This window comes from Ranitomeya variabilis, chromosome 3 (assembly GCF_051348905.1).
Source record: "Ranitomeya variabilis isolate aRanVar5 chromosome 3, aRanVar5.hap1, whole genome shotgun sequence".
Lineage (NCBI taxonomy): Eukaryota > Metazoa > Chordata > Amphibia > Anura > Dendrobatidae > Ranitomeya > Ranitomeya variabilis.
Window position 1 is genome coordinate 488611813 of NC_135234.1, and position 22998 is coordinate 488634810.

Consider the following 22998-nt stretch of genomic DNA (forward strand, 5'->3'; position numbering starts at 1 on the left):
TAACATTTAGTAAAATATAAGCATTTAATGAAACATAATCTGCTGAGGAAATAAGGAGTTTACATAGTTTTTTTTTCATGTGATTCTTTTCTTAAATGCCTAACTATGAGTTATGACATGGATATCTTTTGCATCCTGTCTGTTGTACGCAATAATACAGTGAATATCTTTATTTAAACCTTATATCAGGTTACTGGGTCAGGAAGCAAATATACACTTTACAATTACTCAATCAATTCAGAAGGGTGGACATTTTGTGACAATTATTGTTGGATTTATACAATTGCTTTTTTCTCATCTTTCCTTTCCTTCATCCGAGTAACTCCAAAAACAATATGCTTTATTAGTGTACTACATATTGGTTGTCAAGTATGATGCAGTCATTTCCCCAATGTATGTGTATATAAAGTCTGCACTGAAGAACACACAGCGCTTACAGGAGTGCTCTTCAATAGATATGGTAAGTTGTCACTAACTTCACATTTCTTTAAATAAACAGATCATAAAATGGTTATTTATGTGTCTTCTGTTATAGTTCTGTCACATAGAAATTGTTCATTTTCTGCATTTAAAAAAAAGTATTTGCAAGTAGTAAATAGATCGGATCAATCTTTTCAAGTCTTTATTGGTATTGGAAAAACCTTTTTTTCAATTACGGTACTTGTTTACAAAAACAGAAACAAGTAAATGATCCAGACAAGGGGACGTTAAAAAATATATTTAAATCCATTTAAATTAAGTTATTTTCTATAAAATATTTTTTAATTATTATTTTGATGATCCAGAATCGGCAATTAGAACACATAACCTTAACTTTTGTGACAACTGGTGGAAATGTTTATATTCTGGACAAGCAATAACAGAAAAAGACCTAAGCTACATAAACAAGTTCTGAATGAAAAAGGGAGAGGAAGCAACCATAAAGTCCAGAATGCATACTAATAATATAAAGTATATGCTTTATTTAATGAATCATGCAAGTAACAAAAAGTGTACAACATTGCAGGGGGGCAGACAAAGTATATAAAAGGATAAAATAATTTACCGCATTGATACAGGAGGCCAGGTGTCATGCCAACCTAATGTTCAGTCATATGTACAATACAGTATATTCATGCTTTTTGTATATTACAGCTCACAGTATAACACATTAAAATTGTAGACATATTCTGTGTACAGTGATAATATAAAAAGGTATGATGTATTAAAAAAAATAATGAAAGCTGTTCTAACTGCAATGGAAGAATCAAAAGACCCCAGTCTGAGTTGCATCCACTCTGACTCACGTTTTGACAAAGATAAACTTCAAAACGTGCATCGGGGTGGGCACCACGCAGCTGGATCCCTTCTTTTGCAAAGTTAGCAATGAGCAGGTTACGTATGAAATGAACAAGTCAAAGCAAGAGGGATTGCAATATCATGATGCACTTAATTTGTAATCTCTAGCCTTGGAGATACAGGACAATGTATGTTTTTGAGATGTAGGCATAGACTGGAGTAAGATTTATAATTCAAGACTAAATGCAAAGTAATTTCATTTTTGTTTTGGGTGAAGCTATGCAAGTGCTTGTGAAGGTGAACTTACCGCTTATTAATAGTCAATGCATAATATAAAAATTGTACAAAAGAACAAATCTTTGTACAAATTTTTCTGCATGCATTCTACAAAATGTAGCTCACAATGATTCACCATCAGTCTAAAAACATGGCAAATCAAATCTACGAAATGTGAATTAGATACATACTTTGCTTCATGTAATATAGTAATTCTCGTGTCTCTAGCAGACATTATACAGTGACTTTAACAAGTAAGTGAATTCATGCTGTATAGAATTAAAATATTGCAATAAAAAAGATTATCTAGGAAGACAATGAGGAAAACTGGCATCAAACATTATAGCGACCTATTTAGGATTCATTTCTTGAAATTTCTTTAGTTCCAGATGTCTATTCAAAGCACTGATCAATCCTCTACTAACATTAATTGTAACAGAATACTAACCTAGATTGTGATACCGAGAGTAATATTACAAAATCTGTCATTTTCAAGACAAAATATCCTGTTTTCCAGATGTTGTAGTTAAAATCTACTTATACGCCTAATAGTTCATTGTAGTTGTGTTAGATATGATGATTAGCTAGATCACATATTGTCACGAGGGTGTCACATCTTCCTAGACGATCTGGAGTTAGATAGTCACGTTGGGTAATTAATCAAAGTTATTTTTTAGAGATAGTGTGACTTGTGACCCATATTAAATGGAATTAATTTCTTCTGGTGCGGAAGAAGTTAAGGACCTATTGTATGCTCGTCAGAAACATGCAGTTCTGTTTCAGCTGCATCTGATCTGGTCATTAACTCTTTCAATACAAATTGGTCATGCCCACATGTCCATGCCGATGAAAGATTTGTCTTCCTGTGTGCTGTGCTAAAGTTTAGTGTTTGGAGTAGCGTTATTGTAGAAGTGTTCTGTGGTTTGCTGTAGTACGTATGTGTTTATCTCCAGGTCCCTGTTCCTATTTAGTTTTTTCCTCCCTGTACCTATCCTCCTAACTATTGTTGGTCAGTTCTTTTGTATGGTAGAGGTTTTCTGTTATCCCTGTTTTGTAGTTGTGTTCTGTTTACATGACATTTTTGTCCCATGCCTCATGGTGTGGGAGAGGGGACAGACCAAGGTGTAACAGAAGCATATTAATGCTAGAGACTCGGGCCTCTATACCTTCAAGAGTACCCACAGAGACAGTGATAATTACAGCCCCAGTTACAGGGACAATTTGAGACCCCCCCCCCTTCCTTACTGAATTGTGACACATATTCAGAAATGGTTGCATTCATAATCATAACAAGAACCTAGCAATTTTTTCCCTGCCTTTTGGAATTTTACTTAATATTTAAAGATAAAAGTTAATTTAGTTGTGGAAAGTGAATAACAGAAACATATAATTGTTTTAGAAAAGATTTGACTCATAACAGTGGACACACGAAGAAACCATTATATTTAATTGTTTGTGCTTTTGAAGGCACCTGGCTGGATACATTTCCATTATGCTCATGTCTCTCGGAAGTATAATGGGAAGATATTACAAACTTTAAGATCATTGCAATTTGTCTTTCTCTAAAAATGATTGCAGTTTCTCCAAATGTGAGCGTTTCTCTAAATATTATTACACCCTGTCTGGTATTAAATATTCAAGAACTGTACAGGTAAATATCAACCCCCCAAAATATTAAGCTATCTTGTACTATTAAAATGTCTACCGTTTTCTAATAAACTTTCGGTCCGATTCATTATTGCCCATGCGCCTTTTTAATGTCTAGTTTTTGTTGGATTAAACCAAATTTGTGCCAAATTCTTCCTTTTAGTTATGCCTTTTTGAAAGTTTTTTATTCTTGAATATAAAAGAATACACCAGCGCTGCCTCCCCAAAAAGACACTGAGCCGCAGGAACCGAGACAGAGAGGGGCCTCAGCTGTCAACTGGTGAGTGCAAACAATGTAAAAAACAACTGGGTTCGCGCTGCAGTGTGTAACTACTAGGAATATGTGCCCAATGCTCTGCTGAGATGGTGCATAATGTGCCAGTAGAAATAATGCCAGAGAGATAATTGCTGCAATGCCCAGCACACCACGAGGCCACCATGTACCAGATACCAATGGTCAGAATTGAGACCTGGTGGGTCCGGAGAGCCGGTAAGCAAATTGCACTCACACTGCAACACAACGGTGAGTGTGCAATTTGGTGGCCTCATGGTGTGCTGGGCATTGCAGCAATTATCTCTCTGGCATTATTTCTACTGGCACATTATGCACCATCTCAGCAGAGCATTGGGCACATATTCCTAGTCGTTACACACTGCAGCGCGAACCCAGTTGTTTTTTACACAGTTTTTTATTCTTGTTAAATTTTGCATTTATTTCTGTTTGCAATTGTGAGTGTAGTTTTTGTTTTCCATATCTTTGCCACCAATTCATCAATTTGCGATTTTTGAAAAAAAATGCATTTTGGTGCAAATGCATTTCAGATCCCTGCAATTTTTGTATGCCACAAATGTTTTCATAGATGTTAGAGTTGTGTGCAACATTTTCATAGCTCATGCAATTTTTGGCTCTAAAAGGGCACAAAAAAGTAAAAAAACAAAAATTTGAAATTGACCAAAATTATTCAACCCACAAGAGTAATTTTGAAGAATTTGGTACAAAATAAAGCAGTGAATACCACAAGACAAAAAAGAAGTGACTTCTGCAAATGTTGTATTTCTATTCCTAGTCAATTATCACAATATTTGTTTGCTGCCAATAAATGATTAAGCCCTATCGTCTATACTAAGCACTTTTGTCTATACCAAGATGCAGCAAGCTCATAATTCAAACTTAGTCTTGATTTGAGCATAAAATACAATTATATTGAATTTTATACTGTATATCGACAACAGCTTTGCCTATCTGCATAGTCGTGTAGTTTGCTACAGTGTGGAATCCATCTACACCACTGTATAAACATTTTCAAGAGGTCAGGGTTACCTTCCAGTGTGGTTAATGGTACTATCAGAAGTTTAATAGCCCAATCTCTTTGTTCTTTGTTATTTAAATGTATATGTTAATGTATATCTTTTTACAGATGTTTAATAATTACCAATTTATTTTGTAACATTTGTCCATTTGTTAGCATGATGAGTTTAATAATTTCTGCTTTGACTCACCACCAGAAACTGAATTTGCTATTATTTTCTTGGGATATTAAATTTGTTTCTAAATAGTAGCTTACTATGATCAATAAATTTAGTAGCCAGAATAATAAATCTCATTTTTTTAACATTATGATAAGTCTACTTCTTGTCAGTGAATCGGACATTATATTATGCAGGGGTATATAGGTAAATTTCTGATGTAACAGTTGCATCTACTTCACGCTCCATGAGGGGCACAAAGCATTCTCTGCTATGTATGTAGACACTAGCATTATAAATTAAATTTCTAATAACATTTTTTCACCAAATTAATGATGCCTTAAGAAATACTAATTTTAGCCCAAGAATGCTTCAACCTATTACCGTATATACTCGAGTATAAGCCGACCCGAGTATAAGCCGACCCCCTAATTTTGCAAAAACAAAAAAAAGTAAAATTAATTGAGACATCAGTAGGTTAAGTGTTTTTGAATATCCATATTGAATCAGGAGCCGCCTCATATAATGCTCCATACAGTTCATGATGGGCCCCATAAGATGCTCCATACAAAATACGCCCCATATAATGCTCCATAAAATTTATGATGGGTCCCATAAGATGCTCCATATTAAAATATGCCCCACATAATGCTGCACAAATGCTGATTATGGCACCATAAGATTCTCCATATGGATATTTGGCCCATATAATGCTGCACAAATGCTGATTATGGCCTCATAAGATGCTCCATATAACAATGTGCCACATGTAATGCTCCATGCAGTTCATTATGGCCCCATAGACGCTCCATATAACAATGTGCCACATATAATGCTCCCACAGTTCATTATGGCCCCAAAAGATTCTCCATATAACAATGTGCCACATGTAATGCTCCATACAGTTCATTATGGCCCCATAGATGCTCCATATAACAATGTGCCACATGTAATGCTCCAGACAGTTCATTATGGCCCCATAGATGCTCCATATAACAATGTGCCACATATAATGCTGCTGCTGCAATAAAAAAATGACATACTCACCTCTCGTCGCTGCCCGCTGCTCCTCATGGTCCTGTCTCTCCTCATTGACTGTTCAGGCAGAGGGCGGTGCGCACACTAATACATCATCGCGCCCTCTGACCTGAAAAGTCACTGCAGAGGATGTGGAAGATGGAGCATCGGTGGAACACCGACAGGTGAATATGAAATACTCACCTGCTCCCGGCGCGGTCGTTGGCAGCTTCTCCCGGACATATGGTCTCTGGGCGCGGCAGCTTCTTCCTCTGTTCAGTGGTCACTGGTACTGCTCATTACAGGAATGAATATGCGGCTCCACCCCTATGGGAGTGGAGTCCATATTCATTACTTTAATGAGCAGTACCACGTGACCGCTGCACAGGGGAAGAAGATGCCGGTGCCGGAGACCATGGGACATGCAAGGACCGAGTCAGGAGCGCCAGGAGCGAGGTGATTATGTGACGCTCCCTCTCAGCCGCTGACCCCCCCACTGACCATGACTCGAGTTTAAGCTGAGAGGGGCACTTTCAGCCCATTTCTTTGGGCTGAAAATCTCGTCTTATACTCGAGTATATATGGTAAATGGCAGGTTTTAGATGTTCGTTTACCATTCTATGAACACAGGCTGAGGAACAATAATGAGGATAGAACTATCGGTAGTATGATGTTTCTGTTCCCATACAGTATCATGTTATCAGCAACATATGTCGTATTTATATACTTACATGATGCAGATAACATTGACTTTTGTTTTGCTGGCATAAATGATCTGATCAACTAATGGAAGTGCATTTTGCCCATTCCATAAGTGATTGATGTTATGTTCATGCAGCTGTTCTGTAATGATGTTCTTGCAAACATTAATTTGTCAATTATGTATTCGTGTGACTACATCATGAGAGTAGAGGGCTGGCCAAACATATTGTTGCAAATGTGAGAAATGAATCTGCACATCTAAGTGAAGCCAGGTTAGAGTGTATAGGTGTTACATATACAAATACCTTCAGCTGTTTAAGTTCTGAGTCAGCTCTATCATGGCCACACGTGGTGCTCAACAAGTCCAAGGTAATTTCAAATAATAAAAAATGGAGAAAAAATGGCACTTACCCCATGGCTAAAACAGTGCTTTATTACTTACTAGACAGATGATACAGAAGGAAATGGCTATATTTATAAAAAAAATTAGAAAGGGGTTTAGCTAATTATATTCGTTTAACCTCAACAGTCCGAAGGCCATCATTCTAAAGCTCAATCATATTGTTACCTTTTTTCAGGAATAGATTTGGCTGTTAAAACTTCAGTAATCTATTTTTTTTTCTGAACAGGAAATACTAAACCAGCATTTAACTACATTTTATGTAGATAATGTTACAGTAAAATGGTTGTTTATTATCTAATTTAAGGACTTCTCATCGGCAAATGGATCAAAGCAGAACTTTGCTTATATTGTGCTGTTTTTTCTAATTCATGGATATCAATGCATTACCATCAATGACTGTGGGAACACTCTCAGAACACCAGGTAATCTAAAATAAATTAAAGTTTCATTCATGTAAATACATAAAATGATAGATATTCAAACTAAAATTCAGTATCTAAATGAGCTGTCTGAAAGAAATCCTCTTATGCTTAGGTACTTACAGACTATTTAATGGTCTTTGAACCAGATAATGAGATGAAACTCCAAAAATCATCATAATAGGCTGTTAGCTGTGAATGTAATAACTTTTGCAGATTATAAGGTATTGAAGGCAATTAAAAATCTGATATTTTTAACTAGAGGTTTATTGACTTGGATTAATTGTTTATTAGCTAAGTGGTACAAATGCATGGAAATAAGTGAGCGTGTTGTGCAAATTAGAAAGCATATTTATTTCTCCAGGAAATTTGTAACTAATTTGTATTTTAATAAAGATAACTGCAGCACACGATTCTTTAAAGAAGCCCTCCCATGAATAGTTTTTCATTATTTCTGTTTATATGTGCATGTAATGTAATGTGAGTGTATTATTATATTATTATGCTCACCTACCACCATTTTCTCTGTGATCCAGCACCTTTCTTCTCTGCTTATTAGTGACGTCTCCACACTTTAGACTAGCTCACTATAAACTCAATGTGTGAGCCACAAGTCTTTTTTAGGCTCACACACAGGGTGAGTCGAGGGCTGGCTAGTGAAAAAGGCTAGCTGTGAACTTGGGATGCCAGGGTCAGCATAACAACAGGGACTGACAGGGATAATAAATACTGAGACCCCCTCTGTAGGTCGCAGAGGAAGGAGGAAAGAAAAATCTTAGAAAACGCAACATCCCGTGAGATTGTCCTATTTTTCCTGCAAACCTAGCTTTTAACAAATTCTTGCATTTGCATGCTATTTTTAAGCAAATGGATAGTTTAGCCCTTTTGTGTGACTAATGTCATAAAAAAATTTCTCCGCAAAAGGGATTTGGGCTTTCTGCTTATTTATATTATCTTTCATATTGTGTGACTATTGCCATGAATATGTCATCCCAAACAGAGAGTTGAACTATCTGCTAATTGTATTTGTGTGTTGGTAACACTATTTGCACATAATTTTACAGAGGTAATTAACCTCTTTTTAGGAACTTACTAGTAAAAGTAAATTTTATTGCCGAACTTTTTGCTATTTTCCCTCATCTCTACTTACCATCTATCCACATTTGCCACTTGTCAAGCAAGACCCTTGTAATGCTCATTTTTAGATTTCTTAGGGGTCCCAGCAGTTGGATCTCTACAAATTATACATTTTTCACCTATCTTGTTGATAGTTTATTAATAAATTAAATGGGAAACACCTTTAAGTAATAAAGTAATTAATTTGTGCTATGATAACAACAATCTTAAAGGCCAATTCCATTTTTTGCCATTTTCCCGTTTCCATTTGTTGTCTATGATGTACAATAACAAATTGTATTGTGGTACCGTGTTAGCCAGAAAAATCAATGTGAATATTTTTCTGCCCAATGATGACAGAATTATTCTAGGAGTGATACCTTTATTGGCTCACCAGAAAATAATATGCTTGCAAGCCTTCAGATCACAATGGCTCCTTATCAGGCAAGATTACAAAGATTTTTTGTAATCCCGCCTGAAGAAGGAGCCACTGTGCTCTTAAAGCATGCAAACATATTATTTTCTGGTGAGCCAATAAAGATATCACTCCTAGAATACTTCTGTCATCATTGGGCAGAAAAGTATTCACATCCATTTGGTGTCTACAAAGTTGTTTGAGCTATTCACATGAAAGGGCCCACCAGGAGCCACAGCGACTTCTGTCATGAGGCAGAATGTAACACTCAGGGAGAAAGCAAAATGCCTGCTCCTCTACAGTATCTTCTTGAGAGTCTGCACACTGTCTAGCAAAGTGGCAGTCTAGGTCCAGTGTAATATGTGGCTGGAGCTGACCTAATAAGTTTCAGACATGCTCGGCAGTCAGCTCCACTCCATGGGTGCTCTGGGTCCTAGTGCCCACACTACATTTACCTCAGACACTGTCTGGCCCTGTCTGACTTCATCTTATGCCCTTTGCTCACCTGCAGTGCTTGGATTAGAAATCGCCAGTGCCATCTATAAACTACTTGCCTGCAAACTTCTTCTGATGGTGGCCAAAATGTATTAGGTTTCCTAAATTCAGGTAAGTTATGGTCACTGTGGGGTGAATTTGAAAGGATGCAGGTAGGGTGGGAGCTGAAGGGGTAGGGGTGGGAGGACAGAGCGTGGGCTTTATTATTAAAGTGTTTAGTGTTCTGCACTACATAGCATATAATAGGTGCTGTTTGGGGAGGTTGGAGATGGGTAGGTAGGGGGCTTACTATTATAATTATACTTATTACTAGGGTGTGTGTACTCACTCCGGAGTTGCTGCAGGTTTGACGTTGCGTTCTTATGCAGCATAAAACCTGCAGCTGCCAGATGTTGCAACATAGTGGCCGGGATTCAAAGAAATCCCATGTCCACTATGCACCCACAGATGGCTGCGGATCACCTCAAGACTGCAGCATGTGAATTTAATAGAATTTCAAAGGGAAATTTCACCCATACAATGTATTGGACACAGTGAATCCGCAGGGTTCATTGAACACATACGGATTAACCTGCATTCGATGGACGGCAGCTCTTTGGACGCAGCGAACATGCGCTGCCTCCAAAGCGCTGCTACATCTGGATTTTTGTGCACTCCACCTGACAGTGTTTAGTGTTCGGCACTACATTGCATGTGATTGGTGCTATTTGTGGAGGCAGGAGATAGGGAGGTAGGGGGCTTATTATTCTTACTATTTGGGTCTTATTATGGGCCTGGCCTGTTAGTATAACAATCTCCCATACAGAGACCATGGCATGAGCTGCATTGTATATAATAATTTCATACTAAGAAGGCAGCTTATTAATGTTATAAAGTTATTAAAGATAACCTGACAGGTGATACATGCTGCCCAACTATATGCAGCATGTATAAGGCACGGCTGTACAATCTCAGGTATGTTTTTCTCTGGAAGACTGCGGCATTTCAGAGAAAACCATACTTTTAATAGCTACTGGAGACAGAACCGCGCTGTGCACTAGTAATACAGGTGGTCCCTGGTGGCTTCTCGTCGGCTGCTGGCAATGACTGATAAGTCTTCGCTTACACACATATGTAGGAAGATGCTTGTCAGTCACTTAAGAAGCATTATTGTTTATGGAAGCACCAGTAACGCAGCTACCAGGTGGCAGAGGGTACGGTCACCCCAGGGCCCCTTGATCGGAAGTGGCCACCCAGAGTTACCACCACCCCTAAGTGTATTGGCATAAGCAGCACCCTGATATATTTAAGACTTGCGGTAATGAAGGGAGACAAAGTCTCCCTGCACCACTGTTCTCAATTTGGAAGAACGCATGTCACATAAAGCCTACAGTTTACAGAATGTCAGGGTGATACACTGGCCGAGTCGCCGGCATGTGCTCAGGACTTTATAGTTCAGGTGCATTGACATCATTGCACGGTGCCAGGACACTAAAGTCCTGTGCGCATGCCAGCACAATGATATCGCATTGGTCTATCCACGCTTTGCTGGTTGACTCGTCAGTAGCCTGGATACTTGGTGGAGTATATGATGTTTTTTATTTTAATTAAACATTTGTGTGACTGTGGGGACATCATACATTATGGGTGAGATCCTAATACAGTACAGATAAAAAGTTTGGACACACTTTCTCATTTAAAGATTTTTCTGTATTTTCATGACTATGAAAATTGTACATTTACACTGAAGGCATCAAAACTATGAATTAACACATGTGGAATTATATACTTAACAAAAAAGTGTGAAACAACTGAAATTATGTCTTATATTCTAGGTTCTTCAAAGTTGCCATCTTTTGCTTTGATGACTGCTTTGCACACTCTTGGCATTTTCTTGATGAGCTTCAAGAGGTAGTCACCGGGAATGGTCTTCCAATAATCTTGAAGGAGTTCCCAGAGATGCTCAGCACTTGTTGGCCCTTTTGCCTTCACTCTGTGGTCCAGCTCACCCCAAACCATCTCGATTGGGTTCAGGTCTGGTGACTGTGGAGGCCAGGTCATCTGGCGTAACACCCCATCACTACAATTCTTGGTCAACTAGCCCTTACACAGCCTGGAGGTGTGTTTGGGGTCATTGTCCTGTTGAAAAATAAATGATGGTCCAACTAAACACAAACCAGATGGAATAGCATGCCGCTGCAAGATGCTGTGGTAGCCATGCTGGTTCAGTATGCCTTCAATTTTGAATAAATCCCCAACAGTGTCACCAGCAAAGCACCCCCCACCATCACACCGCCTCCTCCATGCTTCTCGGTGGGAGCCAGGCATGTAGAGACCATCTGTTTACCTTTTCTGCGTTGCACAAAGACACGGTGGTTAACTAAGGATCTCAAATTTGGACTCATCAAACCAAAGCACTAATTTCCACTGTTCTAATGTCCATTCCTTGTGTTCTTTAGCCCAAACAAGTCTCTTCTGCTTGTTGCCTGTCCTTAGCAGTGGTTTCCTAGAAGCTATTTAACCATGAAGGCCTACTGCACAAAATCTCCTCTTAACAGTTGTTTTAGAGATGTGTCTGCTGCTAGAACTCTGTGTGGCATTGACCTGGTCCCTAACCTGAGTTGCTGTTAACCTGCGAGTTCTGAGGCTGATGACTCAGATAAACTTATCCTCAGAAGCAGAGGTGACTCTTGGTCTTCCTTTCCTGGAGCGGTCCTCATGTGAGCCAGTTTCTTTGTAGCACTTGATGGTTTTTGCCCCTGCACTTGGGGACACTTTCAAAGTTTTCCCAATTTTTCAGACTGACTGACCTTGATTTCTTAAAGTAATGATGGCCACTCATTTTTCTTTACTTAGCTGCTTTTTTCTTGCCATAATACAAATTCTAACAGTCTATTCAGTTGGACTATCAGCTGTGTATCCACCAGACTTCTGAACAACACAACTGATGGTCCCAACCCCATTTATAAGGCAAGAAATCCCACTTATTAAACCTGACAGGGCACACCTGTGAAGTGAAAACCATTCCCAGTGACTACCTCTTGAAGCTCATCAAGAGAATGCCAAGAGTGTGCAAAGCAGTCATCAAAGCAAAAAGGTGGCTACTTTGAAGAACCTAGAATATAAGACATAATTTCAGTTGTTTCACACTATTTTGTTAAGCATATAATTCCACATGTGTTAATTCATAGTTTTGATGCATTCAGTGTGAATGTACAATTTTCATAGTCATGAAAATACAGAAAAATCTTTAAATGAGAAGGTGTGTCCAAACTTTTGGTCTGTACTGCACATTGTAGGGGGCCTCATATAGTGTGGGGTCTTCATAATGTGTGGGGGGCATTATACAGCTTGGAGTACATTATATGGTGTGGGGAGTACTGTGAGGGACCAATATGAAGTGTGGGGACTACTGTGGGGCCATAATATAGTCTGAGAGGTAATGGGAGGACCATTACACAGTTTAGGGGCCATCATGTGTGGAGACTACTGTGGAGGCTAATATAAAGTGTAGGGGCCATTATATAGTGTTGGTGTTACTGTGGGAGTCATTATATTGCGTTTTGGGAAGCAGTGGGCCCATCATACTGTGCATGGGAAAACTGTGGGTCCATCATATTGTATATATGTAAGCTGTAGGCCCCTCTTACTGTGTATAGGGGAGCTGTGGGAGCAATATACCGTGTATAGTTTAGTGTGGGTCCCTCATACTATGCATAGAGGAGCTGTACATGAAAGGACTCACCGTATATTATTAAATGTTCAGTAGGCATTTAAGAAGCATTATTGTTATAGGTTCCCCTCAGATTATTGTGATTGTCAAAGATGCACATGAGACATTATCACTTTCTAGGGGCAAAATGTGAAAACTATTTTCTAGGGCACCAGCACAGGGCTTTAATATTTTTTAGGGGGTAATTTTACCATCTAGAGGACTCAAAGGAGGTATTTTTACTTTGCAAGGAGCACAGTGCTGGCATTACCATGTGGAACAGTAATAGGAGTGCAGTTATAGTACCACACACCATGTGCAGTAATAGAGGCACATACCCCAATGCTGAGCTGCTGTATCAGTAGGATGGTCAGATAGCACAGGTTGGGACTGGGCTGGAAATTTGAGAAGTCTAATGTGTTTTTTGTAATCTCTGCAGACGAGTTGGGGCTAGAAGAAGTTTTCGTGTTGGTCTGGGCCAGATGGAAAAGACATGAAAAATGAACGATACCATCAGAAAGAAAATCAGTTGTAAGTCACTATCTATATCTGTACTGTAATCTCCTATATCATCTACAGCACTGGTATCTACCACTGTATTTGCACTATATGGCGGTAATATCAGTGTTGTTTTGTCATAGAGATTTATTTTTAGTAATACCATAGTCATCTGCTGAGGTTCCCCTATGCCCACAATTAGGGTGCTTTACTATAGCTGTAATCAGGGTTACATGATTAGGGACCCACTCAAAAGTTTCGCTCCGCCCCCCTCGAGCTAAACCCCTAGTTACGCCTTTGGCAAAATAAAAAAGACTCTTCGTACTACAAAAAGGTATAACAGAACATAAATAGAAATAACTAGTCCATATAAAGCACCGCCTAACTGGTTTAAATGTTAAACCTTCACTCTCAGACTTTAGCAGGGTCCGAACAACACATGCACGGCTTCCTCACCTTGCAAAACACACAGATCAATTGAGTCAGCCCCAGCTGCCTTAAATAGGACTTTCCAATACTTTTACTGGAGGTAAGTGAGGAGCTCATCCCACTTTCAGCTGCTTGCAAAACCCGGACCCATAATCCGTGCCCATTAAAACACTTCTCAGCATTACGTGTGCTGCAGCCTGCTTCTCCTGGCACTACATCACTGAGGCTTGGCACCTCAGGGACACAAACCTCCCATGACCTGTCCAGCGGCAACCCTACAATGATCATGGATTGTTCAAAGCAAAATATTTAGCAAAATCTTGAGTATCTGCATTGCCTTAGTTTTTTTCCCTTTTAATATGTTACATTTTTTTCTCATTTACAAAATGTATACCTACAGCTATTTGTAGCAGCTTATAAATGATGATATGTTCTGCTAATTGATTTTAGCATTCACTATCAGTGACCTTATTATAACTAATGAGCTAATTAGTGGTAACAGCAATTGCTGAGGTATACAGTACATTATAGTGTCAAGCACCTGACACAGGCTGGAGAAGCACAGAATTAGCAACATTTTTATTTTTCACTAAATCTGTGCACAACATAACAATATTAAGTAAAAAGTAAGACAAATTAAGAGAAACATTGAAAATCAATATATAAGTATTTTTTAAGTTTCTGTAAAAATTCACCTGTGTATTATTATTATTATTTATTATTATAGTGCCATTTATTCCATGGCGCTTTACATGTGAGGAGGGGTATACATAATAAAAAACAAGCACAGTAATCTTAAACAATATAAGTCATGACAAGTACAGTAGGAGAGAGGAGCCTGCCCGCGAGGCCTCACAATCTACAAGGGATGGGTGAGGATACAATAGGTGAGGGTAGAGCTGGTCATGCAGTGGCTTGGTCAAGCGGTGGTTACTGCAGGTTGTAGGCTTGTCAGAAGAGGTGGGTTTTCAGGTTCTTTTTGAAGGTTGGTAGGCGAGAGTCTGATGTGTTGTGGTAGAGAGTTCCAGACTTGGGGTGATGTGTGAAAGAAATCTTGTATACGATTGTGAGAAGAGGAGATAAGAGGGGAGTAGAGAAGGAGATCTTGTGAGGATCGGAGGTTGTGTGCAGGTAAGTACCGGGAGACGAGGTCACAGATGTATGGAGGAGACAGGTTGTGGATGGCTTTACAAAGGTTGTCCTTGTTCTGGCAAATGAATGACGTAGAGGGTCGTTGGCAAGTAGCTGTTCTAACTTTGGAAAAACAGAGAACCATTGTAAGAACTGGTCAAATACTTCCACTGACAAAAAAAGCTGATTGGCAGGCATTAGAGAAACCATGAACTGGCTGAGGTTTGCAAAACAACTTTTCTAACATGGTGAAATGATTTAATATGCAGGCATCATCAAGCCACCAACAATATGTTCAAAATTAAATCAACTGAACCGGTAAATTTAGTGTTCTAGATTAATAAAAGACCATATATTAAAAGGGATTCTATCAGCAGGTTTTTGCTATGTAATCTGACAAAAGTATGATGTACTGTACGTTCAGAGACCTTGATTCAATGATGTATCACTTAGTTTATTGGGTGCAGCAATTAGGATACAATCACACTTTTCCCTGTTGCAGATTTAGCAGAGCAGACATGTTGAGCTGTATATAACACTGCCCACTTCACTGATTGGCAGCTTTCCGTGTACAAAGTATTGTGAGAGGAAACTGCTAATCAGTGTTGGGGGTGTGGTTGGACTAGGAGGCACAAGGCAGATTGTCCTGTAATCTCCTGCTTATCAAAAAAACTTATTGTATTGGAACAGAAAAACATAGCCCAGTAAGTGACATATTACAGTAATCAGGCTTTTTTCCACTACATCATAGTGTTCTCAGATGACATAACAAAATCTGGCAATATGTTCCCTTTAAGTTTAAAGAAACTTCAGGAAGATGGTGCCTTGAAGAAAATGCAAAATCTGCTGCCATATTTCTTGGTAAGACTTTGTAGCACATTTTGTTAAAATAGTTTTTTTTTTATGCTTAGCAGGCTAATGACTTTAATATTATAAAATATTTGTCCATAAATTTATTTGTCAAAACATTGGTAGAATTTTATTTTCAGTATATACATTTTTCATTTTTCTTGCAGACTATAATGACATCTTAGTGACGTGTGGTCCACAGGAAATTGAACTCTACATTTACTTGTGCCCCATTTACTTTGCTGGGTATAATGAAAGCCAGCTTTATATGAATGATGTTTTTTCTAACCCAAGTTGTCAGGGTACAATTGATTTATCTGGTACAATGGATTCAGTACCGTTCTTGAAGTTTATTTTTTCAATCAATGACAGTTCAACTTGTAGAAGTTCATTCCAGGTAAGGTCTCATTTTTTTCATAATGTGTATGACACATGCTAAAACAATTTGCTTGAATATTCTGTTTATCATGTTCTATTTTCAAGTAATTTTTCAGTCTCTCAAATATGTAACATGTAAACAAGTTGAAAGATGTTTTAGTGGTAAAAAAAATCCTAATTTTCTATGTCTAATAAAAATGCATAGCAGTAATGTGATTGCATCACTCAAGATTCACGAGAGATATATAAAGTATATATATATATATATATTAATATATATACAGTGGGGAAAAAAAGTATTTGATACACTGCCCATTTTGCTAGTTTTCCCAGCTACAAAGGATATAAAGGTCTGCAATTTTTATCTATGGTGCACTTAAACTGTGTGAGATAGAATCTAAAATTAAAAAATAGAAAATCACATTGTATGATTTTTAAATAATTAAATTGTATTTTATTGCATGAAATATGTATCAGCTTCTAAACTGCAAGAATTCTGGCTCTCACACACCTATTAGTTTTTCTTTAAGAAGCCCTCCTCTGCACTCATTACCTGTATTAATTGCACCTGTTTGAATTCATTACCTGTATAAAAAATACCTGTAAACACACTCAATCAATCACACTTCAACCTCACACTCCTCAATGGCCAAGACCAAGTACTGTTTAAAGACACCAGGGACAAAATTGTAGACCTGCAAAAGGCTGAGTTGGGCTCTAGGAAAACAGGAAAGTAAATCTTACTCGGTTTGGGGCTCCATTGAAGATCTTGCCTTGTGGGGTAAGGATGATTCTTAGAAAGGTCATGAATTAGCCCCAATCTATGTGGAGGACCTGGTCAATGACATGAAGAAAGCTGGGACCACAGACACACACAATACCATTAGTAGCAAACTACGCTGTCATGAATTAAAATCGTGCAGGGCATGGAATATCATCAAGACCAAAATAGAACTTTATGGTACCAACTCCACTCATCTTGTTTGGGGGAGGAAGTACAACCCCAAGAACATTGTCCCAACCGTGATGTATGGTGGGGGAAATATCATACTTGGTGCTGCTTTTATGCAAAAGGCACAGGACGATTGCACCATTTTGAAGGGAGGATGTATGGCGTCACATATTGTGAAATTTTGGCCAACAACCTCCTTTCCTCAGTAAGAGCATTGAAGATGGGTGGCTAGGTCTTTCAGCATGACAATGACCCGAAACACATAGCTAGGGCAACTAAGGAGTGACTGTAAGCAGCATTTGAAGAAAATTGGCAGCATATTAAATAATTACTCTTCCCACTGTAAATATACAGCTCTGGCAAAAATTAAGAGACCATTGCAAAATGTTCAGTTTGTCTGATTTTTCTCTTTATATGTATATTTTTGAGTAAAATGTAAATTGTTCATTTATTCTATAAACTTTTGAAAACATATCTCTGAATTTCCAAGCAATAAATTTTGTATTTTTTTCTGAAAAGGAGAAATGGTCAATATGAAAAAAAAAGTGCTTTTAGACCTCAAATAATGCAAAGAAAACAAGTTCAAAAACATTTAGAAACAACAATACTAATGTTTTAACTCAGGAAGAGTTCAGAAATTAATATTTTGTGGAATAGCCATGATTAGTGTTCAGCGATACCGTCCGATACTTGAAAGTATCGGTATCGGAAAGTATCGGCCGATACCGGCAAAGTATCGGATCTAATCCGATACCGATACCCGATACCAATACAAGTCAATGGGACACCAAGTATCGGACGGTATCCTATATGGTTCCCAGGGTCTGAAGGAGAGGAAACTCTCCTTCAGGCCCTGGGATCCATATCAATGTGTAAAAGAAAGAATTAAAATAAAAAATAGGGATATACTCACCTCTCCGACGCAGCCTGGACTTTACCGCCGTAACCGGGAGCTGTTGTACCTAAGAATGCTCGCTTGAAGGGCCTTAGATGACGTCACGGTGCTCTGATTGGTCCGTAGCGGTCGCGTGACCGCTACGCGACCAATCACAAAGCCGTGACGTCACCTAAGGTCTTTCAAGCGCTTGAAATACCTTAGAAGACGTCCGCAGCTTCTGATTGGTCGCGTAGCGGTCGCGTGACCGCTACGCGACCAATCACAAAGCAGTGACGTCTTCTAAGATATTTCAAGCGCTTGAAAGACCTTAGGTGACGTCACGGCTTTGTGATTGGTCGCGTAGCGGTCACGCGACCGCTACGGACCAATCAGAGCGCCGTGACGTCATCTAAGGCCCTTCAAGCGCGCATTCTTAGGTACAACGGCTCCCGGTTACGGCGGTAAAGTCCAGGCTGCGTCGGAGAGGTGAGTATATCCCTATTTTTTATTTTAATTCTTCTTTTACACATTGATATGGATCCCAGGGCCTGAAGGAGAGTACTTGCGGTATCGGAATGCTCAACACTAGCCATGATTTTTAATCACAGCTTTCGTGCGTCTTGACATGCTTTCCACCAGTCTTTCACACTGCTTCTGGAGCAAAAATGTAAGCAGTTCTTCTTCTTTGTTTGATGTCTTGTGACTATACATCATCCTCTTGAATACATTCCAGAGGTTTTCAGTGGGGTTTAGGTCTGGAGATTGGGCTGCCCATGACAGGGTTTTGATGTCATGGTATCTTAATTTTTGCCAGAGCTGTATATTTACAGGCAGTTATTGACATATGTACATCTGACTTACATAAAACCCCTAGATACAATCATCAGATGTTAAGAAAACAAATGTTCACCTCACTGCTCCCCTCTGTGGCCCCCTGCTGTCTGGTCCTCTTTTTTCCAACTTTGCATGCTGCATCTCTGTCTAATTCTTTATAGACTAGCATTTCTGGCAACATCCAGGTGCCAGAGGTCATTGTGTGACATAAGATCCCAGTGTTGACATTGTGAACTTATGATGCTCAGTAGCATCTGAGGCTTAGAAGTGGCTAGATGTCCAGAATGTAAGTGAGGAGGCTGGACATTCTTGATGCTATGGCAGGAAAAAGAGGAGCAGATAGGGCAGTCTATGGATAGCGGGGTGGCTAGAGAGGTCAGCGGTGAGATGAGCAATATTTTTTTTTTTCAGGTCCTATTTCAGTAACAAATAATAAATGTATAGACATATTAAATTTACAAACAAACTTACAGAACTTAGTTTATAGCCAAGAACTACCTGTGCATATTGTTATTTTTCTATAAAGTGGATATATCAACTCTACATTCCACTGTAAAAAGGTCAAGTTTTTGTCTTCTAAAAAAATCACACCAAGAAGAATCATTTCAGAACTTTCATCACCTTTAAAGAGGTCCTATAACTAAATTTCTCATTTTGAATTAGACAAAAGATGCAATAGCGGCAGGAGAGTAGTTTAAAACGTTTATTTGTGTTTAATTTCAACTCTCTGTTGTGGAAACATTTGCATTCAAAGTATTTGGTACATAACAAATTCATATTTTTTATGTCCAAGTCTGCATTAAATTTCCAAAGCATTAGATATATTATGAAACATTGTGAATGTAGTAATCAAAATGTGGTTTATGTTTGGCACAAAAGTGATATTACCTAGAACTGCACTTTCCTTCAAATTGAAAATGAAAAGGCAAGAAAAAAATTGGTCCAGGAGGCTGCCAAGAGGTGTACAGCAACACTGAATGAGGCTCATGAATTTCTAGCAAGTGCTGGTTATGTACTGCATGTGACAACAATGTCCCATAATCTTCGTAATCTTCTGCAGCCAGCAATGTACAGTGTAACATAAAGGTTATAAGGAACACCATACCCACAGTAAAGCATGGTTAAGGCAGCATTATCCTTTGTGCTGCATTTCTGCAGCTTGAACTGGGGCTTTAGGCAAGGTAGAGGGCATTATTAGCAGTCTCAAATAGCCAATTTTGCATTAAAACCTTCGGGCCTGTGCTAAAAAGTTGAACATGAAGAGAAATTTCACCTTATAGCAAGACAAAAGCCCTAAGCTTGCTTCAAAATCAATAAAAAGAATGGATTAGCCAAAAGATGATCTGATTTTTGGAATGGCCCAGCCAGAGTGCAGACTTGAATCCAATTGTCCAAGATACAGTATATACACTTTATGCACCCCATATGTGGGGGTAAACCACTGCTTGGGCACACGTCAGGGCTCAGAAGGGAAGTAGTGACGTTCTGAAATGCAGACTTTGATGGAATGGTCTGAGGGCGTCACGTTGCATTTGCAGAGCCCCTGATGTGCCTAAACAGTAGAAACCCCCCACAAATTACCCCATTTTGGAAACTAGACCCCCCAAGGAACTTATCTAGATGTGTGGTGAGCAATTTGAACCCCCAAGTGCTTCACAGAAGTTTATAACGCAGAGCCGTGAAAATAAAAAATCACTTATCTTTCCTCAAAAATTATGTGTTAGCAAGCAATTTTTTATTTTTGCAAGGGTAACAGGAGAAATTGGACCCCAATAATTGTTGCACAGTTTGTCCTGAGTATGCTGGTACCCCATATGTGGGGGTAAACCACTGTTTGGGTGCACGTCAGGGCTCGGAAGGGAGGGAGCTCCATTTGACTTTTTGAATGCAAGATTGGCTGGAATCAATGGTGGCACCATGTTGCGTTTGGAGACCCCTGATGTGCCTAAACAGTGGAAACCCCTTCATTCTAACTCCAACACTAACCCCAACACACCCCTAACCCTACTCCCAACTATAGCCATAACCCTAATCACAACCCTAACCCCAACACACCCCTAACCACAACCCTAACCCTGACACACCCCTAACCCTAATCCCAACCCAAACCCTAATCCTAATCCCAACCCTAACCCTAATCCCAACCCTAACCACAACCCTAACCCCAACACACCCCTAACCATAACCATAACCCTAACCACAAGCCTAATCTTAACCCTATTTCCAACCCTAGCCCTAATTCCAACCCTTACTTTAAGGCTATGTGCCCACATTGCGGATTCGTGTGAGATTTTTCCACACCATTTTTGAAAAATCTGCAGGTAAAATGCACTGCTTTTTATCTGCGGATTTATCATGGATTTCCAGCAATTTTTGTGCGGATTTCACCTGCGGATTCCTATTGAAGAATATGTGTAACACGCTGCGGAATCAAAGAATTGACATGCTGCGGAAAATACAATGCAGCGTTTCCGTGCTGTATTTTCCACACCATAGGCACAGCGGATTTGGTTTTCCATAGGTTTAAATGGTACTGTAAACCTGATGGAAAACTGCTATGAATCTGCAGCGGCCAATCCGCCGTGGATCCGCAGCCAAATCTGCACCGTGTGCACATAGCCTAATTCTAACCCTAACCCTAATTCTAACCCTAACCCTAGCCCTAACCCTAACCCTAACCCTTGTTCTAACCCTAACCCTAGTTCTAACCCTTACCCTAGTGGAAAAATAAAAGTAAATATATTTTCTGTTTTTAATTATTGTCCCTACCTATAGGGGTGATAAAGGGAGGGTTCATTTACTATTTTTTTTATTTTGATCACTGTGATAGGTTTTATCACAGTGATCAAACTGTACCTGGAATGAATCTGCCGACCGGCAGATTTGGCGGGTGCACTGCGCATGCGACCGCCATTTTGGAAAATGGCGGCGCCCATGGAGCAGATGGACGGACATCGGGAGGCTCGGTAAGTATGAGGGGGGATTGGAGTACGGGGGGATAAGATCATGGGGGGTGGGATTGGAGCACGGGGGGAGCGGACAGGAGGACGGGGGAGCGGACAGGTGAAAGAGGGGAGCGGAGCACAGGATGAAGGACTGGTGAGGAGATCGGTGGTGGTGCCAAGGGGCAGATCAGGGTTTCAAGCCATGGCTGATGATATGATATTGCAGCATCGGCCATGGCTGGATTATAATATTTCACCAGTTTTCATAGGTGAAATATTACAAATCGCTCTGACTGGCTGTTTCACTTTCAACAGCCAATCAGAGCAATCGTAGCCACGGGGGGGTGAATCCACCCCCCTGGGCTGAAGTACCACTTCCCCTGTCCCTGCAGATCAGGTGAAATTGGAGTTATCCCTTTCACCCAATCTGCAGGGACATGATCCCTCCATGATGCCACACAGGCGTCACAGGTCGGATTGGCACTGACTTTCATGACGCCTATGTGGCATCACAGGTCGGTAAGGGGTTAATAATACCAGCCTAAAGCAATACCCCAAATCCACCTTGATGGCATCTGAGTCGAAGTGGAGATCTGTGACTGTTACCGATGCATTGTCCTACCATCTCCAAGATGCTATCCTAATATGTAGTAAGTATAATAATAATACTAATAATAATAGCAAATACTTCCAATTGGAAATGTAGTATAGTTCTTCTGATTCGCTATGTCTCTTTCCTCACTGCAGTAGCTTAGGTATCCATAGTTAATAATAATAATAATAATAATAATAATAATAATAATAATAATTTTATTTATATAGCGCCAACATATCACGCAGTGCTTTACAAATTATAGAGGGGATTTGTACAGACAATAGACATTACAGCATAACAAAAATCACAGTTCAAAACAGATACCAAGAGGAGTGAGGGCCCTGCTTGCAAGCTTACAAACTATGAGGAAAAGGGGGAGACACAAGAGGTGGATGGTAACAATTGCTTTTGTTGTTCTGACCAGCCATAGTGTAAGGATCAAGTGTTCATGTAAAGCTGCATGAACCAGTTATCAGCCTAAGTACAGTACAGGGGTACAGGAACGGTGACACGGACATCATACCTTATGTGAGTACAACCTTTTTTGCCTTGTTTATTTCCATCCACAATGTGTATTGGTAACA

General features: G+C 39.4%; 1 protein-coding gene across 2 annotated transcripts in view; it reads left to right on the top strand.

Annotated features, from left to right (window-relative positions):
* The first annotated feature begins 372 nt into the window (after positions 1–372).
* Positions 373–22998, top strand: part of LOC143816432 (zona pellucida-like domain-containing protein 1) — a 100171-nt gene continuing 77545 nt past the window's right edge. For both annotated transcript variants that reach the window (XM_077296796.1, XM_077296797.1), the window contains exons 1-3: positions 373–460; positions 7095–7212; positions 16001–16230. In XM_077296796.1, the coding sequence (XP_077152911.1) occupies positions 392–460; positions 7095–7212; positions 16001–16230 (417 nt within the window). In that variant the 5' untranslated portion in view covers positions 373–391. The remainder of the gene's footprint in view (positions 461–7094; positions 7213–16000; positions 16231–22998) is intronic.